Genomic DNA, 15,454 nt, shown 5'->3' with positions numbered 1-15,454 from the left:
CTGTAGATTGGTCAGTTCAAGTGTAAATGGTTTATTGATATGTGGCTTATATAATCTGTCTTATAACATTTAAATGACAATGACTTGGATCCCATTAAAGGAAGGAGGCTGTAACTTTGGTTTTGGGGACATATGATTTTGTGTACATGTGGAAATATCAAGACTTTTGTGCTGTTTAATAAATCCTTTCCTGATTACTGACACCGTGCATGTTTTGTGACTGATGGTAGTTAATGGCGATTTGATAATATCTTTATTATGTGACACTCAAAAACCATGTGGATCAGTTTCTCCACTTTTTGACCTCTGTGGCTCCTAGCTTCTAATCCATTGGTTGTTGCTGAAAAGAAACATTAAAAACACCAAACACAATTATACAGTAGCTTTTAAACACCGATAGTAATTATCAAAGAGTATTCTTTTCAACTAAATTTAAGAATTTAAGAGAGAAAGAGGAATTTTTCAGTGATGGATGAATCTTCTTTACCAGCAACATTTGAATCTACATCTAATTTTCTATCCAAATGGGTGGATGATCTAATCTAATGATAATAATAGGCTATAGGTAACAGGGCCACATTGTGGAAAATAATATGAAACATAAAGAATAGTTGTATTAGGCTATTAGAGTACAAAGTTGTAAATTAACAGGAAAAAGTAGCAATGAATAAAGGATTAAAAAGTTAAGATTTAGCAGATGCTTACACTGTCGTAATATTTTCCATGTCACCTGAGCGCAGCGCATCCCCGCTCGCCTGTGTGACGCTGGGCGGAAGTTTTATTCCCATTAAAAGGCCTCTGAAGAACGAGTGGGCGGGGCTACGTTTAATAGTGAATGTGTGACCAGCCTAATGGTGCGTTCAGAGCCACTCGTAAATATCTAAACTAATTCACTTCGTGTTGGTTTGGTTGAAATTAGGTGCTAGGCCTACATGTTTCTATCAGCGCAATATATTTCATATGAGGGAGGGAGCCCCCCCTCCCCTCCACGTTGCAGAGAGCAGACGGTTTTTGTGTCAAACAGACATCAGGCTGCGCGCGCTTCTCAATGAAAGCTTTAAATTAAACGCGAAACCACACACAGCTGGAAAATACACAACTTACTTTATATTTGCGTCGAAAGACTATTTTACACGTCAGCAGCTCGTCGCATGATGTAATAGCTCTTTAGTGTTTTTGTATTTAACGCTGAAATGAATCGTTCGTTTGGAGGCTTGTAATATTTCCGACGGTCCCTGAAGGCAGCATATCTTCCGCTAAGCTAGTAAATACTGAGACACCTTCATCTCGATTCCCGAGGAGAGGACAGTGTTTCCTACGGTTCCTGTCGCGGCTCTGCTTCTGTTCCCTGCACACCATGCTGAACCCACAGAGGTCTCTGTCCGAGCTGCCCAAGATGTCCGCTGCCAGCCAGGTGGAGAGAGCCGTGCTGGTGAGCCTGCGACCGCGTCTGCTGCACCGCCAGCACCGGGGCAGGGGAAGGCAGCGGCTCCGCGGCTAGCTGCTTCCCTCACTGACCCGTCGGTTAACGTCACATATGTTTTTCATATCTGTGGTACATATTTTAAAGAGTGCAGCTGGAGCTGGGTGGAGGAGGATGTGGAGCGTGTGGAGCTGCTGCCGTTAGGCGACAGACACAGCTCCATCCCGGTGTGCAGGTGCTGCCAGGCTGGCCCTGTCAGTTACTCTGTTATGATGTTGTCAGTGGGCCTGTGTGTGTGTGGGTGGGTGTGCGTGCGTGTGTATGTGTGGCAGTGTTGGGCACGTTACTTTGAAAAAGTAATTAGTTATAGTACTAGTTACTTTCTCCAATAAGTAAAACAGAGTTAGTTTCTGCATTACTACACAAAAAACGAATCGCCCGGAAAAGTATTGCGTTACTTTTTTTTTCCCAGATTTTTTTTAATGCTCAATTCCTATGTCAAATTTCTTGGACTCGCCCCCCCTGACCATAACCCTAACTTTCATGTCGCGGAGCCTGATACTGAGTGAGTGAGTTGGTTAGTTCTAGATAGCTTTTTCCGACTGGTTGATGGACTGAAAAAAACGTGTAGGCGTTAAGGGTTGTTATCATTTTGTGCCAGGACTTCTTGAGTCAAATAACGGCGCATTTTACTGTCAGTAACGGTAACAGCATTATAACTGGCTGGGGGAACAGTAACTTTTTGATTACCGTAGCTGAAAAAAGTAACGCCGTTATTCCTGGTGTGTGGTCACAGCTGATAACACTAGGAAGTGACAGTGACGCTGACCAGTTAATTGATAGGCACTAGGCAGCCAGCTGCAGCTCAGCTCCATGTGGCTGCTGATATGAACAGATGAACTGCAGATCTGATGCTGCAGTGATGTCACTGTCTCTGGGATGAGACAGATTCCCAGCCTTTGAAGACTGATGATTTTCAGTCCATGAAAACATATTAAAGTAGTCAACTGGAAAGATATTTTCCTGCAGCTGGGACTGTAACTGATTTAGACTGTATTATGGATAAATTAATCTTTTGATCATATCCTTGGATAATTGATTAGTGCTCTGGTCAGTACAGAGCCAAGTTGTCATGATCAGATGTTGTTTAGTCCCAGACCAGTCCAGACCTATTTTGGGTGTCCACAGAAGGACACTGGAACCAGGCCTGGACAAGTGTTCCACTGTACAGCAGTATTTCTAACCACACAGAATATTTTCCATAATAAGGAATCTTTTCTTTTTTCCACACGCGGCCATGCGTCCAACCCTTTTTACTGCCTTACTTACTGTACCAAATAAAACTTGGAACATAAAAACATAAAATACTGCAGCACAATGCAGTATCTATAACAATATAGACTTTATTGAAATAATACATTTTGGATATCATACAAGCCTGGCAAGCTCTTCTTACAGATTCCACTGGTCACTCTTAACGTATAAGATGTATTATGCTTCACCTTTGCTTTGTTCTTAGTATTTTCCAGTGGCAATGCAGCATGAAATGAATATTTAATCATAAAACAAAGTTATTTGGATTAAGACAATGAATTGCCTGTGCAAGCTTGAGATACTCATACAATTGTGAAAACTCAGTGTACTTAACCAACATTAACAGACATGTGCACATCACTCCTGTTCTTAACTCCCTTCATTGGCTTCCTGTCCTTTATAGAATTGATTTTAAACTTTTAATGTTTGTTTTTAAAGCTTTTAACGGCCTTGCCCCATCGTATTTATCTGAGCTTTTAACTGTCCGTGATCTTGGTAGAGCTCTGAGGTCAACCAATCAACTTTTGCTGGAAGTGCCCAGGTCAAAATACAAACAATGGGGTGACCGAGCCTTCTCTGTTGCTGCTCCCAGGCTCTGGAACAAGCTCCCCACCGAAATGTCTTATTTCTGACCTGGGCCTCTTCAAATCCAGGCTAAAAACCTGTTTAGGATGGCTTTTAATACCCAGTAGTGTGATGACACTTTTAGATTATTTTATCTTATTTAATTTTGCTGTATTTTATTGCTTTCACTTTCACCACCAACCCATGGTGCATTAGTCTACCTTTGACTTATTTAAGTTTATTTGAGGACAAAAAAAACCCTACAACATTTTGTCCACCCTTGTGCGGCTGCCACTTTTTCAGAAAATCCAAACTAACACTAGAAACTAGAACATACTCCATATTAAGGGTGTAAGAAAATATTGATAGACTGAAATATCAATATTTAATTTCACCATACTGTATTGATATTCAAGAGCACTGTATCAATTTTTTTTATTAACAATTGATATGCAAACCTTTTACGGCGCTGGTCATTTTTGTGTTGCTAGTATGAGCTAGCTGAGCATTGGAGTAGCATCATTTACTACAGGACTGTTGTGTTATACTTGTACCTATTAACCGTGTGTAAACCTTTAGAATAAAGTGAGGTGCAAAGTCCAAATGATGGCAGCACATGACTGAAAGTGTGAGTTACAGATTACAAGCACTGAAAAGACAGAGTAGTAAGTTATTATAACCTTTATTTAACCAGGTCACATTGAGATCCAAGATCTCTTTTGCAAAAGTAAGTAAGTAAAGTAAAAATTTTATTAAAGCGTTCTGCACAACAAGGTGCCCAGCCCCCACGGGCTTACAAGACACTCACGTGAATCACATAGGCCTAATAATAATATCCAAGACAGTCATAGCAAGGAAATACAATTAATATTCCCAAAAAGTGAATTAAGAATACAGAATTCTCCTGCGCAACTGCCAACCAACATAACATAGAACATTCAGAGATCCACAACAAATCAGGATTCTTTTCTTGGATTTTTTCAAAGAACATTTCTTAAACCATGATAAAGTGGACAATGAAACACAAAATGAAATTCATCCTCCACAACTCCAAGGCCACAAAGTACACACAGTGGCTCTTCTTCGGGGATACCATTATACCTACCTACCTTAACTGCCAAGGGTAAAACACCCGCTCTTAGTTGAGCACAGAGGGACCTCTGTCCTTTCTTTAAATTAAATGAAACATAGGATTCAGTGGAATACTCATTTTTACTCTGAACATAATTTCTTAGCTTTGGTTTTTTCCAAATAGCCACCTTCCATTGTTGTTGATGTAACAGTGATTGTTTAACCACCTTTAGATTACACTGCAAATTATTCATAAAAGTACATAAAAAAATGAAGACACCTCTCTGATCCATGGATGGTTATGCACTTTGTTCCAGTTAAATATACTTTTGTTAACCTCTCCTCTGGCAGTTGAGTTAGGATGTTCCACAGTCTAATCATCTCACACCTCTGTCTTGTCAAACAGCTTTCAAATCGAGACTGAGAGTGTAATGAACACATGGTGTTCATCTCCTCTGACACCTCCACCAGAGAATCCTCTGTACATTTGGTTTGGTATTTGAAGTCACACCTTTGTTGTATCTGTTTGATAGGAGGAGGAATTCAACTGGCTGCTGAAAGAAGAAGTGCATGCTGTCCTAAAGCAGCTCCAGGATGTTTTGAAGGTAAACATTTCGGGCGGCGTTTGGCTCACTTGGTAGAGCTGCCGCCCCATGTTGAGGCTACAGTCCTCACTGCAGGCGGCCCCGGTTCGAATCCCGCATCAGGCAGCCCTTTCCTGCTTGTCATTCCCCCTCTCTGCCTCCCCATTTCCTGTCTCTCTCTCCACTGTGCTACCAATTAAAGGCAATAAAAAGCCCAAAAAATATACTTTAAAAAACCAAAACATTAAGATTTAATGTATCCAGCCATACTCATGGCCCAACGTGGTGAAATCCTTGCCACAATTTTAAAAGGCCATTCCACCGGTCACTGCTCAGCTCACAACAGGTCGGCTCCATGCAGCCACTTCACTAACTTTATTTTGTAAGGACAGAAGAGATGTTCACTTTGTAAACAGTGACGTGTTGGATATAAACTCTGAGCACCAGACTCACCTTCCTTTATAATTATTATGGAATTAGAACGTGACCTAATAAATCTCCCGTCTTTAAAAAGGTTCACCAGCTTATTTCCTTCACTCATGCAAAGCAGGTGTAAATGCAGATATCAGATATAGGTCACTTCTGATAGAACATGTAAATCAGTGGTTCCCAACCTTTTTTGACTCATGACCCTATTTTGACATCACAAAATTTTGGCGACCCCGCGATCACGTGCATATCAGATGTTTTTAATTTTAAAAAGAATAATAATTAGTTAAAAAAAATGTTTTATGAGTATTTTTTTATCAATTACTAGAAAATTTCAGGCAACCCCATTTGGATTTGAGGCGACCCCATGTGGGGTCCCGACCCCAAGGTTGAAAAACACTGATGTAAATAGATCTAGTCAAAAAAATCTGATACAGGCAACACATCAGAATTGGGCTTCAAGGCCTGTCGTGTAAAGACAGCCTAAAACTTCTACCTCTATGTCTAACTCACAAAACACATGGAAAAGGCTTCATCAGTCAGAGATAGACAACTAGGTGTTGTGGATGTAAGGAAATTAGAGACAGAACAAAGAACAGCTGTACTACACCTCAGCCAAAGGCAGTGCTTCCTACTACTGCTACTACTACTACTACTACTACAGGTTATTATAATGATTCTCCTGTCTAGTGTTATTTTTCTCTTGTCTTTCTATTGTCTGTGTGATGAAGTTTAATCGTCATGGTGACAGCTTGCTCTGTTGTCAACAGGAGGCGTCCAGGCGTTTCTCAATGGCCACCCCGGGCCTGGAGAGTCAGCTCAAACAGGAGAACTTCATCCTCGGCAGCTCAACGTAATACTTCATATCTACAACTTTTCCAGTTTTTCATCTGACGGACAGTTACTGAACAGATACAGTGGTGGATAATGAAATATGTTTGAAATGTGTGTAAGATGACTTCTGTGGGAAAGTGGTGGTTAAAGGAGAATTTCGGCATTTTTGACCCCTAAGTCGTTGTCCTGATGGTCACCCAGTGTTGGGGGGAGCAAAAAACGCGACTAAAATTGATGCAGGCAAACCAGAGTTACACCATGGCTAGACGGCGCTAGGGATAGCGACAACGCTAAAGTATGGGGGCAATTCTTTCAACCACAACAAACACTGAAAAAACAATCAAATATCTATGGTACATGACTGGAATCCTTATGACACACCACTGAACTCATATAGTGTACAGTATAAACAGTATAAACTTTTTTTTTGCATGTAGTCACTCACCTCAGATAGCCGAACTCTGAAACATCCTGGAAAGACATTACTATCCGATCACAGAGAGCCTGCTCTCGCCGCCACAGAAACAAACACTTTTTCCTTGTTGTGATGATTTCTTTACAAAAATAAACGGTGGAGCAGTGCCGTGGTAATGTCCAAAATATCTCCGACCGGATTTCTCCTTTAAATGTCAGATGCTTGGAGACTGACCTCCCTCACCATCTTTGCTACAATGTGCCTTTCCTGTTGTGTCCTGTTAAAGTAACATGGCAGCAATGTGATTTGTTGTTTTGCAGCATGGATCAGGTCAAGGGGGTTCTGACTCTGCAGGGAGAGGCTCTGATCCAGGCTGTGAGTTGGACTTAAAGGGTTTTTGTGTTTCATATTCAAATGGATCTTTGATTGAAGGTAATACTGTCCTCTGTTAATGTTTTGTACTTTTTTTAACAGGACATAAACCTGAAGGTTGCAAAGAGTAGCCAGGTGCTGCACTTTCAGTTCAGAGAGGACAAGCAGTGGAAGCTGCAGCAGGTAGAGTGTGATTTCTCTTCCACTTCTTTGTGCACTCAGCAGTGACAGACAGCAAATATGCACACACCCAGCAGCACGTTAGGAGGAACTGCTGTGCATCTGCTTATTCATGCAGTTATGCAATGAGCCAGTCATGTGCTGCATGAAATCCTGTACCTCCAGGTGAGTGCTTAGTTAATGTTCAAACATTAGAACATAATTATAATACTCAATGTTCTCCATTGTTTGGTCACCCAGGAGAAAGTCTGTATTTATCTATCATCATGTCTTTGTACCTTTTAAAAAAAAAAATATTAGCACATTCTTACTTAGTTCGTCAGGTAATGCATTCAATAACTTCGTTCACGCCACAAACAGAAATGCACCTGCTTTTCATAACTGTATTGTAGACGGGCTGTTTCCAATTTAGTTTGTTTCTGAGGGCGTAACCCCCCTCTCTTTCTCTGAACATGGATTGTATGTATGGATGGAAGTAGGTTATTTCTGGATTTGTACATGACTAACGCTGTTTTCTGGTCTACCAAGTCCATGAATTTAAGTGCTTATGACCTTATGAATAATTAATTGGTATGATCATAAAAACCAACATTATTTACTATTCTTTTGTACTGTGCATACTGTCTGTAGCGTAGTTTTGCAGGCATTACCCCATATCTCAACACAGTAAGTTAAATATGGCAGAATCAAGGTGCAGTAAAGGAGGTTCATAGATCTGAAGTTTAGAAGGGGCTTGACTTTGTTCATCACACCGAGGCTTCTGGAAATTTTGGATCTGACTTGATTCACCTGTGGTTTCCAACTGAATTTGTGGTCTATAATTACTCCTAAAAAGGTATTTTCATATATTCTTTCTAATTCCATCTCCTCTATCCTTAAGTCAGTGTTTTTCAACCTTGGGGTCAGGACCCCATGTGGGGTCGCCTGAAATGTCCAGTAATTGATTTTAAAAAAATACTGATAAAAATATTTTTTAAACTAATTATTATTCTTTTTAAAAATATGATTAAAAACACCACACACAATCCTAAACAACTGTATTCTATACTTTCACTTTCTCGAATTGAAATCGAGTTCAAATAAAATGCAGCATATAAAAATAACTGATCTGGTCATGAGCCAGAAAGGGTTGGGAACCACTGCCTTAAGTTTACCTGAGTTGTTAAGTGTCTTATTACAACATGGCTGATATCACGATTCAAAACCTTATTTCCCAAGAAACGGACAGACACATAGACAAAAGTCACCACATGTCCCAGAAGAAAGAAGTGATTTAATGAGTTACATGTGGAAACTTACTTACTTGCACATTAGAAAAAGACATTATAAGTTGAGCACTCCTTTACTCACTAACTGCTGTCTCCAGAGGTGGAAGACAACGCTTTCTGTTCTATGACTGAAGTTAGCATGCTAACATGCTAGCCACCTCATCTCTTTAGTCAGTGTAGCCTCTAATCTGAAGAACCAGAAGCTCGCAGAATGTATAATGACCGTTTTGTGAACACAACAATGGCTGAAGAAAGTCACACAGAAGACCTTTCACAGGGGAATGTTGCTTATTGTATGGAAATGACGTTCCTATGTCCGCTCCTCCCTCAGATCCAGGATGCCAGGAACCATGTGAACCAGGCTCTGCAGCTGCTCAACAGTCATGATGAAAGCTACCACTTCAAGACGGGGGCTGAGGTCAATAAGCTCATGGATGCAGTGATGCTCCAGCTGACGCGAGCACGAAACCGTCTCACCACCCCGGCCTCCATGACGCTGCCGGAGCTGGCCACCAGCGGTCTGATGGTACAGGCCAGCAGCAACACACATTCCACTCTCACTACACACTAAGGAGAAGAAGACGCTCTCATTTAATCTGATAGTGAAGATGAATTATCTTGCTGTATTTCAGTTATGATCTTGCAAACATAATTCCTGGTTGTTGAAGAATGCAAACATAGAAACAGAAACAGATCTCAGTTTTTATTTTCTGGAACAGGAACAGACATAGACACATACGCCAGACACTACAATTTGACTTCAGCCAGTTGCTGTGATACGTTTTTGCCCTTTGACCAGGCCAGACTGCAAGCGTAAATATCTGGAAAAAAATTGAGGAGCTGCAGTTTTTCTGGATTTAAAACTCCACAGTGGTTTTATTTCTCAATCCACATGAGTTCAGTTGATGTTAAAGGGGACATATTATGGAAATATCAGTTTTTGAAGGCTCTTTAACATATATTTAGGTGTTTGTCTTGCCTTCCGGCCCCCAAAATGTGAGAATTGACAAAAACATCTGTAATTTATTTTCAGGCCCTCTAGGTTAAAATCCACGTGGTTTTACGAGCTGTTCCCTCAATTCTCTTCCAATGATATAACTAGTTTTTGAATTTGCATAATCCCACCCCTACCTGGTACCAGTAGAAGGGATGGGGCAAGCAGTGGTTCATTTGCTGTGATGTTTGATCCTTGGGGTATTTTGGCCAAAGCATGTCACAGACATGTCTTTAAGACACCTGGGGACTATTTTAATTTGTGGAAAAGGGGCATAATATGTCTCCTTTAAGTTCATGTACAACATTGATACTCCACCCTCCTTATGGAAAACAGTGATTTCAGCCTAAACTATCATAATTACAACTCATTTTTTCTATTAAGATTTGTATCGGTCTCTGGTCTCTGGTACTTGTTTGATGTTCCTCTCTGTCTCTATGTTCCCTGCCAGAAAATGTTCTCTCCTCCCATGCCTGGAGATGTGATGGTGAACTTTTACATCAACTTAAGCAAGCTGTGTCTGACTGTCTACCAGCTCCATGTGCTGCCCCCCAACACCACCAAGGTTTGAACCCGTGATGTCCTGCATCACTACACATGAGGCTGCACACAGCGCTGTGTGACTGACATGGCTGTTTTCTCTCTCATCTTTACAGAACTTCAAGCCAGCTGGAGGTTCAGTGTTGCATAACCCTGGAGCCATGTTGTAAGCCCTGCTTCCTTCTCTTGAGCTCATGTATACGTGAACAAGTTAGAGCTAACAACACAAACCATGTCCTATGGATCCTATAAATCCTATCAATAAATATATAAATGTAGATAAATACATCTTGAAATAAGCAACAATTGGGAAAAATTGTTAAAGGGATAGTTCAACATTTTGGCAAATTGGCCCATTGTCATAATCGCTATAGTCATAGCAGTGAGCGCAACCGCGAGAACTACGCTATGGAGGCTAATGGGATTTCTTGGTTTCCCTCATCAAACTCATCAAATACACAATCCAAAAACTCAAAACGCACTGGTGGACAAGTTGTGACCTGCACATTCACCACGCTATGAGATAATAATGGAACGTTACGAGACAGAGCCGTTTTCAAGGTAAATACAGAGACTGCTTGCTGAAAAACTGTCCCTGAAGGCAACGCGCATCAGCATGAATTTACTTCTAAAACAACTCTGTTTCGTAACGTTCCGTTATTATCTCATAGCGTGGTGAATGTGCAGGTCACAACTTGTCCACCAGAGCGTTTTGGAGTTGTTGTTTATTTGATGAGTTTGATGAGGGAAACCAAGAAATCCCATTAGCCTCCATAGTGTAGCTCTGAGCAGCTCACGGCTCTGCTCTGCCATTCTAAAAATAGCTTGCACCGACAATTAAAGGTAACGAACCTACTGCTACGACTATAGGGATAATGGCAATGGGCCAATTTGCCAAAATGTTGAACTATCCCTTTAAAGGGATAGTTCACCCTAGAATGATATTTCGCTCATTATCTACTCACCCTCATGTTGACTAAGGGCTGGAAGAAGTGTCAGAGTCCACCGTCCCTTCTCTGAGTTACAGGGGGTCTTGGCGTAGCAGTGCATTTCAATGCAACGGTTGCAAAGGGACACCAGAGCTCTTCGTAAAAAAACATACACAAAAAAACATCCAAATACCTCCATGATGCTCGTATGTAATGTCCGTCTTGTGCTGAAGCCCCAAATTGCGTAATTGTCCCGAAAAAAATTAAATAAGTCTATATTTTAAGCTTGTTTGTAGCGGAAGCTTCTCGAAGCTCCTCTTCCTGGTCCGTCCAAATCTCGCGTGATTTGCGCCGGCGTCAGTGCGGTTACTGCGAATCACGCGAGATTTGGACAGACCAGGAAGAGGAGCTTCGAGAAGCTTCCGCTACAAACAAGCTTCAAATATAGACTTATTTAATTTTTTTCGGGACAATTACGCAATTTGGGGCTTCAGCACAAGACGGACATTACATACGAGCATCATGGAGGTATTTGGATGTTTTTTTGTGTGTGTTTTTTTACGAAGAGCTCCGGTGTCCCTTTGCTACCGTGGCATTGAAATGCACTGCTACGCCGAGACCCCCTGTAACTCAGAGAAGGGACGGTGGACTCTGAAAATTCTTCCAGCCCTTAGTCAACATGAGGGTGAGTAGATAATGAGCGAAATATCATTCTAGGGTGAACTATCCCTTTAATATATGATTACATTTTGGAGGTGAAGTATATCTTTAATGTCCCCTTTACATGGTGCACTTCCCTTCCAGTGAGCTCAACAACAACCGCTTTGAGGTGAGCCATGTTCACAAGGTGGAGTGTGTGGTGCCGTGGCTCAACGACACGCTGGTGTTCTTCACCATCTCCCTGCAGCTCTGTCAGCAGCTCAAGGACAAGGTGGGTCATCTTCACACAACACTCACTAAACAATCTTCCATCTGTTTATTAGTAGGACACTTTTCACACAGGCCAGAGCTGAAATAAAAAGGAACACTACGCACTTGGGGTGGGAGAAAAAATCGATTCACATAAGTATCGCAATATTTTTCTTGACGATTTTTAAATCGATTTTTTTTTTTACGGAATGTGTTTCCTGGAATAGTCTGTAGAGTCTAGACAATCATAATCATTCAACTGTTTCACTGGTGTTAAACATGCAGACTAAAAATCGAGAAAATCAGCAATATCGTAGAATCGCAATTTAAATCGAATCGGCACCCAAAAAATCGTAGGAGAATCGAATTGGGAGAAAAGCATATCGTCCCAGCCCTACTACGCACCACTACGGAAGTGTCAGTGTAAGACCATGACTGCGTTTTTTTTAAAACGAGTAGCTAAATGGATCTTAAAATTCAAATGGAAGCTGTCGGGCTGTTAGGCCTTTTTCTCTCCCTCTGATTTAGAATATGTTTGAAAAGCACTACACTTGCCAGATCTGCTGGAGAGAAAAGTACGATTAGTTTCTCAGTGTCTCAGCATTTCTTCACCTGCAGAACAGCTAACATCCTCCCTGTTTTATCTCTCTGTAATGCTGAGATTGTTCTCCACACTCTTCTTCTATCTTCAAGACTGGATTATTGCAATGCTCTTTTCTCTCTGCTATTAAAAGTAGGATTTTAAGGTTATTTTAAAGCCTTAAATTGACTTGTCTGAACTGTGTTCCACCACGTCCTCTTTGCTCTCTTAATTTGCATGCAGGTGTTTTTTTAGCCTTTGCTGTTTGGATAGATCATCATCTGCTCCTGTTTTCTCTGTCCTTTGCAGATATCTGTCTTTTCCAGTTTCTGGAACTACAGACCTTTCTGATCTAACTCCAGTCCATCCTCCAGACTAACCATGCAAATGTAAGGGACATCCTGGGAAGGTTTTTATTTTTTTATATATGTATTTGTCATCTAGTCCGAGCTGTTGCAAGAAGAGGCCAAGGAGCCAATCAGAAGCTGACAGATATTAATATTTGCCATTCCCGGTTGTGTTAGCCCACCTGATTAACATTCCTTCTGTAAGTGTAGCATCTCACTGACATGAACCTCTGAGAGAGTGAATGTGATTGTTGTTGATTTATCATTAGAAATATTATTTTATTTTATTTTTTACACTCGACAAACTTGATAGTTACTGAGTATTAACTGGTTCTCATCCAGAGGCTTCATGTTAGCTGTGTAGTCGTGTGAAACGTTACTGTGTGTTGTGTTCTCAGGGTTGGAGGCGTTAGGAGCTCATGTTTCATTCACATAGGAGATGTTTGCATAGTTGAAATCGGCATCTCACCCTGAGTGATAGGGAACCACACAAACTAAACCTTCTGCCAAAGTTACAACAGCTTTCAATACTGTCAGCTCATAACTCAACTTCTTCTTTATTCATGGACGTGGTTAAAGATCAGTACGCAACGCAATCAGTGTCGTTTCCCACTGGAAGCAACAGTTCAACATCCTGGGAAGTGTTTGCCTTCTGTGTCTGCATGAAAACTGTGAAGCTTCCCTGTGTGTCACCACCTGGATGTGTGGAGCTGTTGAGCTAATGTGTCTGTTGGTGTCATTTTTTGATTGTCTGTTCTGTGATCATATTTATTTTCCATATTTTGCACATTGTTTATTCTCTGTAAACACTAATCCAATCATGAACAAATGGCTTAATTCCAGTAAGTGTTATTCTATTTTGAAAAGCTGCCCGTTATATAAAATGTGGAAATTATTTATCTGTGCAATAAAATATTCTGAAATAAGCTGCACACGTTAAGAGTCTGCTCTCTGCTTAATGGTTTGTATTCTCCCTGTGGTTACTAATAAAGAGAAATCTGTCTTAAAGGGATACGCTACATTTTTTTTTTTCATGTCTTGCCTCACACATCGTGTCTTGCCTCATGCATCTTGAGCGGTCAAATGCCGGTAACGGGATGAGATCGGTCAAAACGGAGGGTTCAAGCAAAGACGGTTTATTTTGGTTCAAGCTAGCTACATCGAGGGTAGGTTAGCTTCCTATTTCAAAGTAAAAGCACAAATTCTATCATCATGGTTTTCTGTATGTAAAGGGCAACGGGTGTTTTATTTTGTGAAAGTAACCAGAAGTGCGTTGGTCACAACGGCTAGCTTGAGTAGCGCCGAATTTGTCCGAACAAAATTGTAAACAGCTGGTATTTAGACAAATTAACGACACACTGCTGATCTAAACGGCTACTTTCTCGCCTAAAAATGTTTGAAATGTCGATAAAGTGATATATTTACAGAGTTTAGAGCTAAAATGAAATCAGCTTCTGACTGCTGATTTCGGCTCGGGTAGGAGGCAGGCTAACACTACCTATACACTTCCAGTGTTTGAGCTAAGCTCATTAGCGGTGCGCCAGCACTGCCCGTATCTCCCCTGTTACTGCACGCACAGTCGAAAGGATTGTGTCTATCTGCTGGTCATGGACTCTGGAGTGAGGGAAGACACGAAAAAAAAATGTTGGCATATCCCTTTAAAGCACTGGTTCTCAAAAGCAGGGTCGGTCCCCCAGGGGCCCTGGACATGTGCCAGCAGGTGCTTCATCAAAAAGGGAATCATTTGGTCCTGACTTTAGAATCTAAAATGAAATGTTATCAGATGCAGATCTGTGGTCAGTTGAGTGTTTTTGATGCGAAATGAGAACCACTGCCTTGCTGTAACCGATGTACAAAACCTGTAACTCGTGAAATGCTATGCAGTCAATTGTGAGAAGACCCAGGTCCACCCAGGTCAGGTGTCTTTAAGACAGACTGACTGCAGCTGTGACCAGATGTGGACTTAGTTTAAATATCAGCACAACACAAGTATTAAACCCACAGCCTGTCACCTGTGCATTTAGTGGAGCTGAATTATCCAGATAACAAACACAGAGGATTGAAACCAATGAATAAAGTGGTTGCACTTTGAAAGCATAGATTGTATTTATTTAAAGGGTAGTGTTTCACTCATGCTCTGCAGTGACGAAGGACAAGACGTCTTAAGATCCAGACGTCTGGTGACTAAATCCTTCATCTGGGGTTGAAGTGTAAAAAGTGTCTTTCGCTTAAAACCTGATAAAAGTCAAAGCTGAGCTTCTGTCGGACAACATCTGGTCATAGAGGATGGGATGTCATCAACAGGCCACCAGTGACTAAAATCACAGATTTCTCTGGTTTTAGAAGGAAACATTTGCGATAATGTAAGATACATTACGGAACATGGGTCGAAGAGTTTTGAGACATTTTAATGTGTAGCAGATTAAGCTTCAAGTTTCAAATCACAGCACTTATTCTGCAGCAGACCTGCTCATGGTATTGATTTAGTTTGAAGGTTAAATCACTGATGGAACAGGATCCTCCATTCATTCACAGAGAAGCAGAGAGAAAGCCTTTTCCCTCAGTGGTAAAACAATGATGGACTGGATCCCATCTGCCTGTGGTGTAATGATCTGTGCCTTTTATTTAAATAGCTTAGTGCATGTTTCCTCTTAAAGTATTCCATGTAGGAACAATACATGAACACAGAGAAACATTGACA

General features: G+C 41.0%; 1 protein-coding gene across 1 annotated transcript; it reads left to right on the top strand.

The window, feature by feature from the left end:
• Nucleotides 1-1,055: 1,055 nt before the first annotated feature.
• rogdi (rogdi atypical leucine zipper) lies at nucleotides 1,056-13,685 on the top strand. The gene is made up of 10 exons (XM_085785118.1): nucleotides 1,056-1,432; nucleotides 4,906-4,977; nucleotides 6,156-6,238; nucleotides 6,955-7,009; nucleotides 7,109-7,189; nucleotides 8,786-8,980; nucleotides 9,900-10,013; nucleotides 10,105-10,154; nucleotides 11,722-11,848; nucleotides 12,716-13,685. The coding sequence occupies exons 1-10, from the start codon at nucleotides 1,358-1,360 to the stop codon at nucleotides 12,755-12,757; spliced, it is 894 nt and encodes a 297-aa protein (XP_085641244.1). The 5' UTR covers nucleotides 1,056-1,357; the 3' UTR covers nucleotides 12,758-13,685.
• Nucleotides 13,686-15,454: the final 1,769 nt, after the last annotated feature.

The sequence above is a fragment of the Trachurus japonicus genome, chromosome 8 (genome assembly GCF_045865225.1).
Source record: "Trachurus japonicus isolate A0001 chromosome 8, Traja_1.0".
NCBI classification, from domain to species: Eukaryota; Metazoa; Chordata; class Actinopteri; order Carangiformes; family Carangidae; genus Trachurus; species Trachurus japonicus.
This window is presented reverse-complemented; position numbering and strand designations above follow the sequence as displayed.

Excerpts from the sequence above, each read along its gene's own strand:
- rogdi (XM_085785118.1), top strand. The coding sequence starts at position 1,358 with ATGCTGAACCCACAGAGGTCTCTGTCCGAGCTGCCCAAGATGTCCGCT. Across the intron at positions 1,433-4,905 it reads AGGTGGAGAGAGCCGTGCTG|GAGGAGGAATTCAACTGGCT; the intron begins GTGAGCCTGCGA and ends TCTGTTTGATAG. Across the intron at positions 4,978-6,155 it reads AGCTCCAGGATGTTTTGAAG|GAGGCGTCCAGGCGTTTCTC; the intron begins GTAAACATTTCG and ends TGTTGTCAACAG.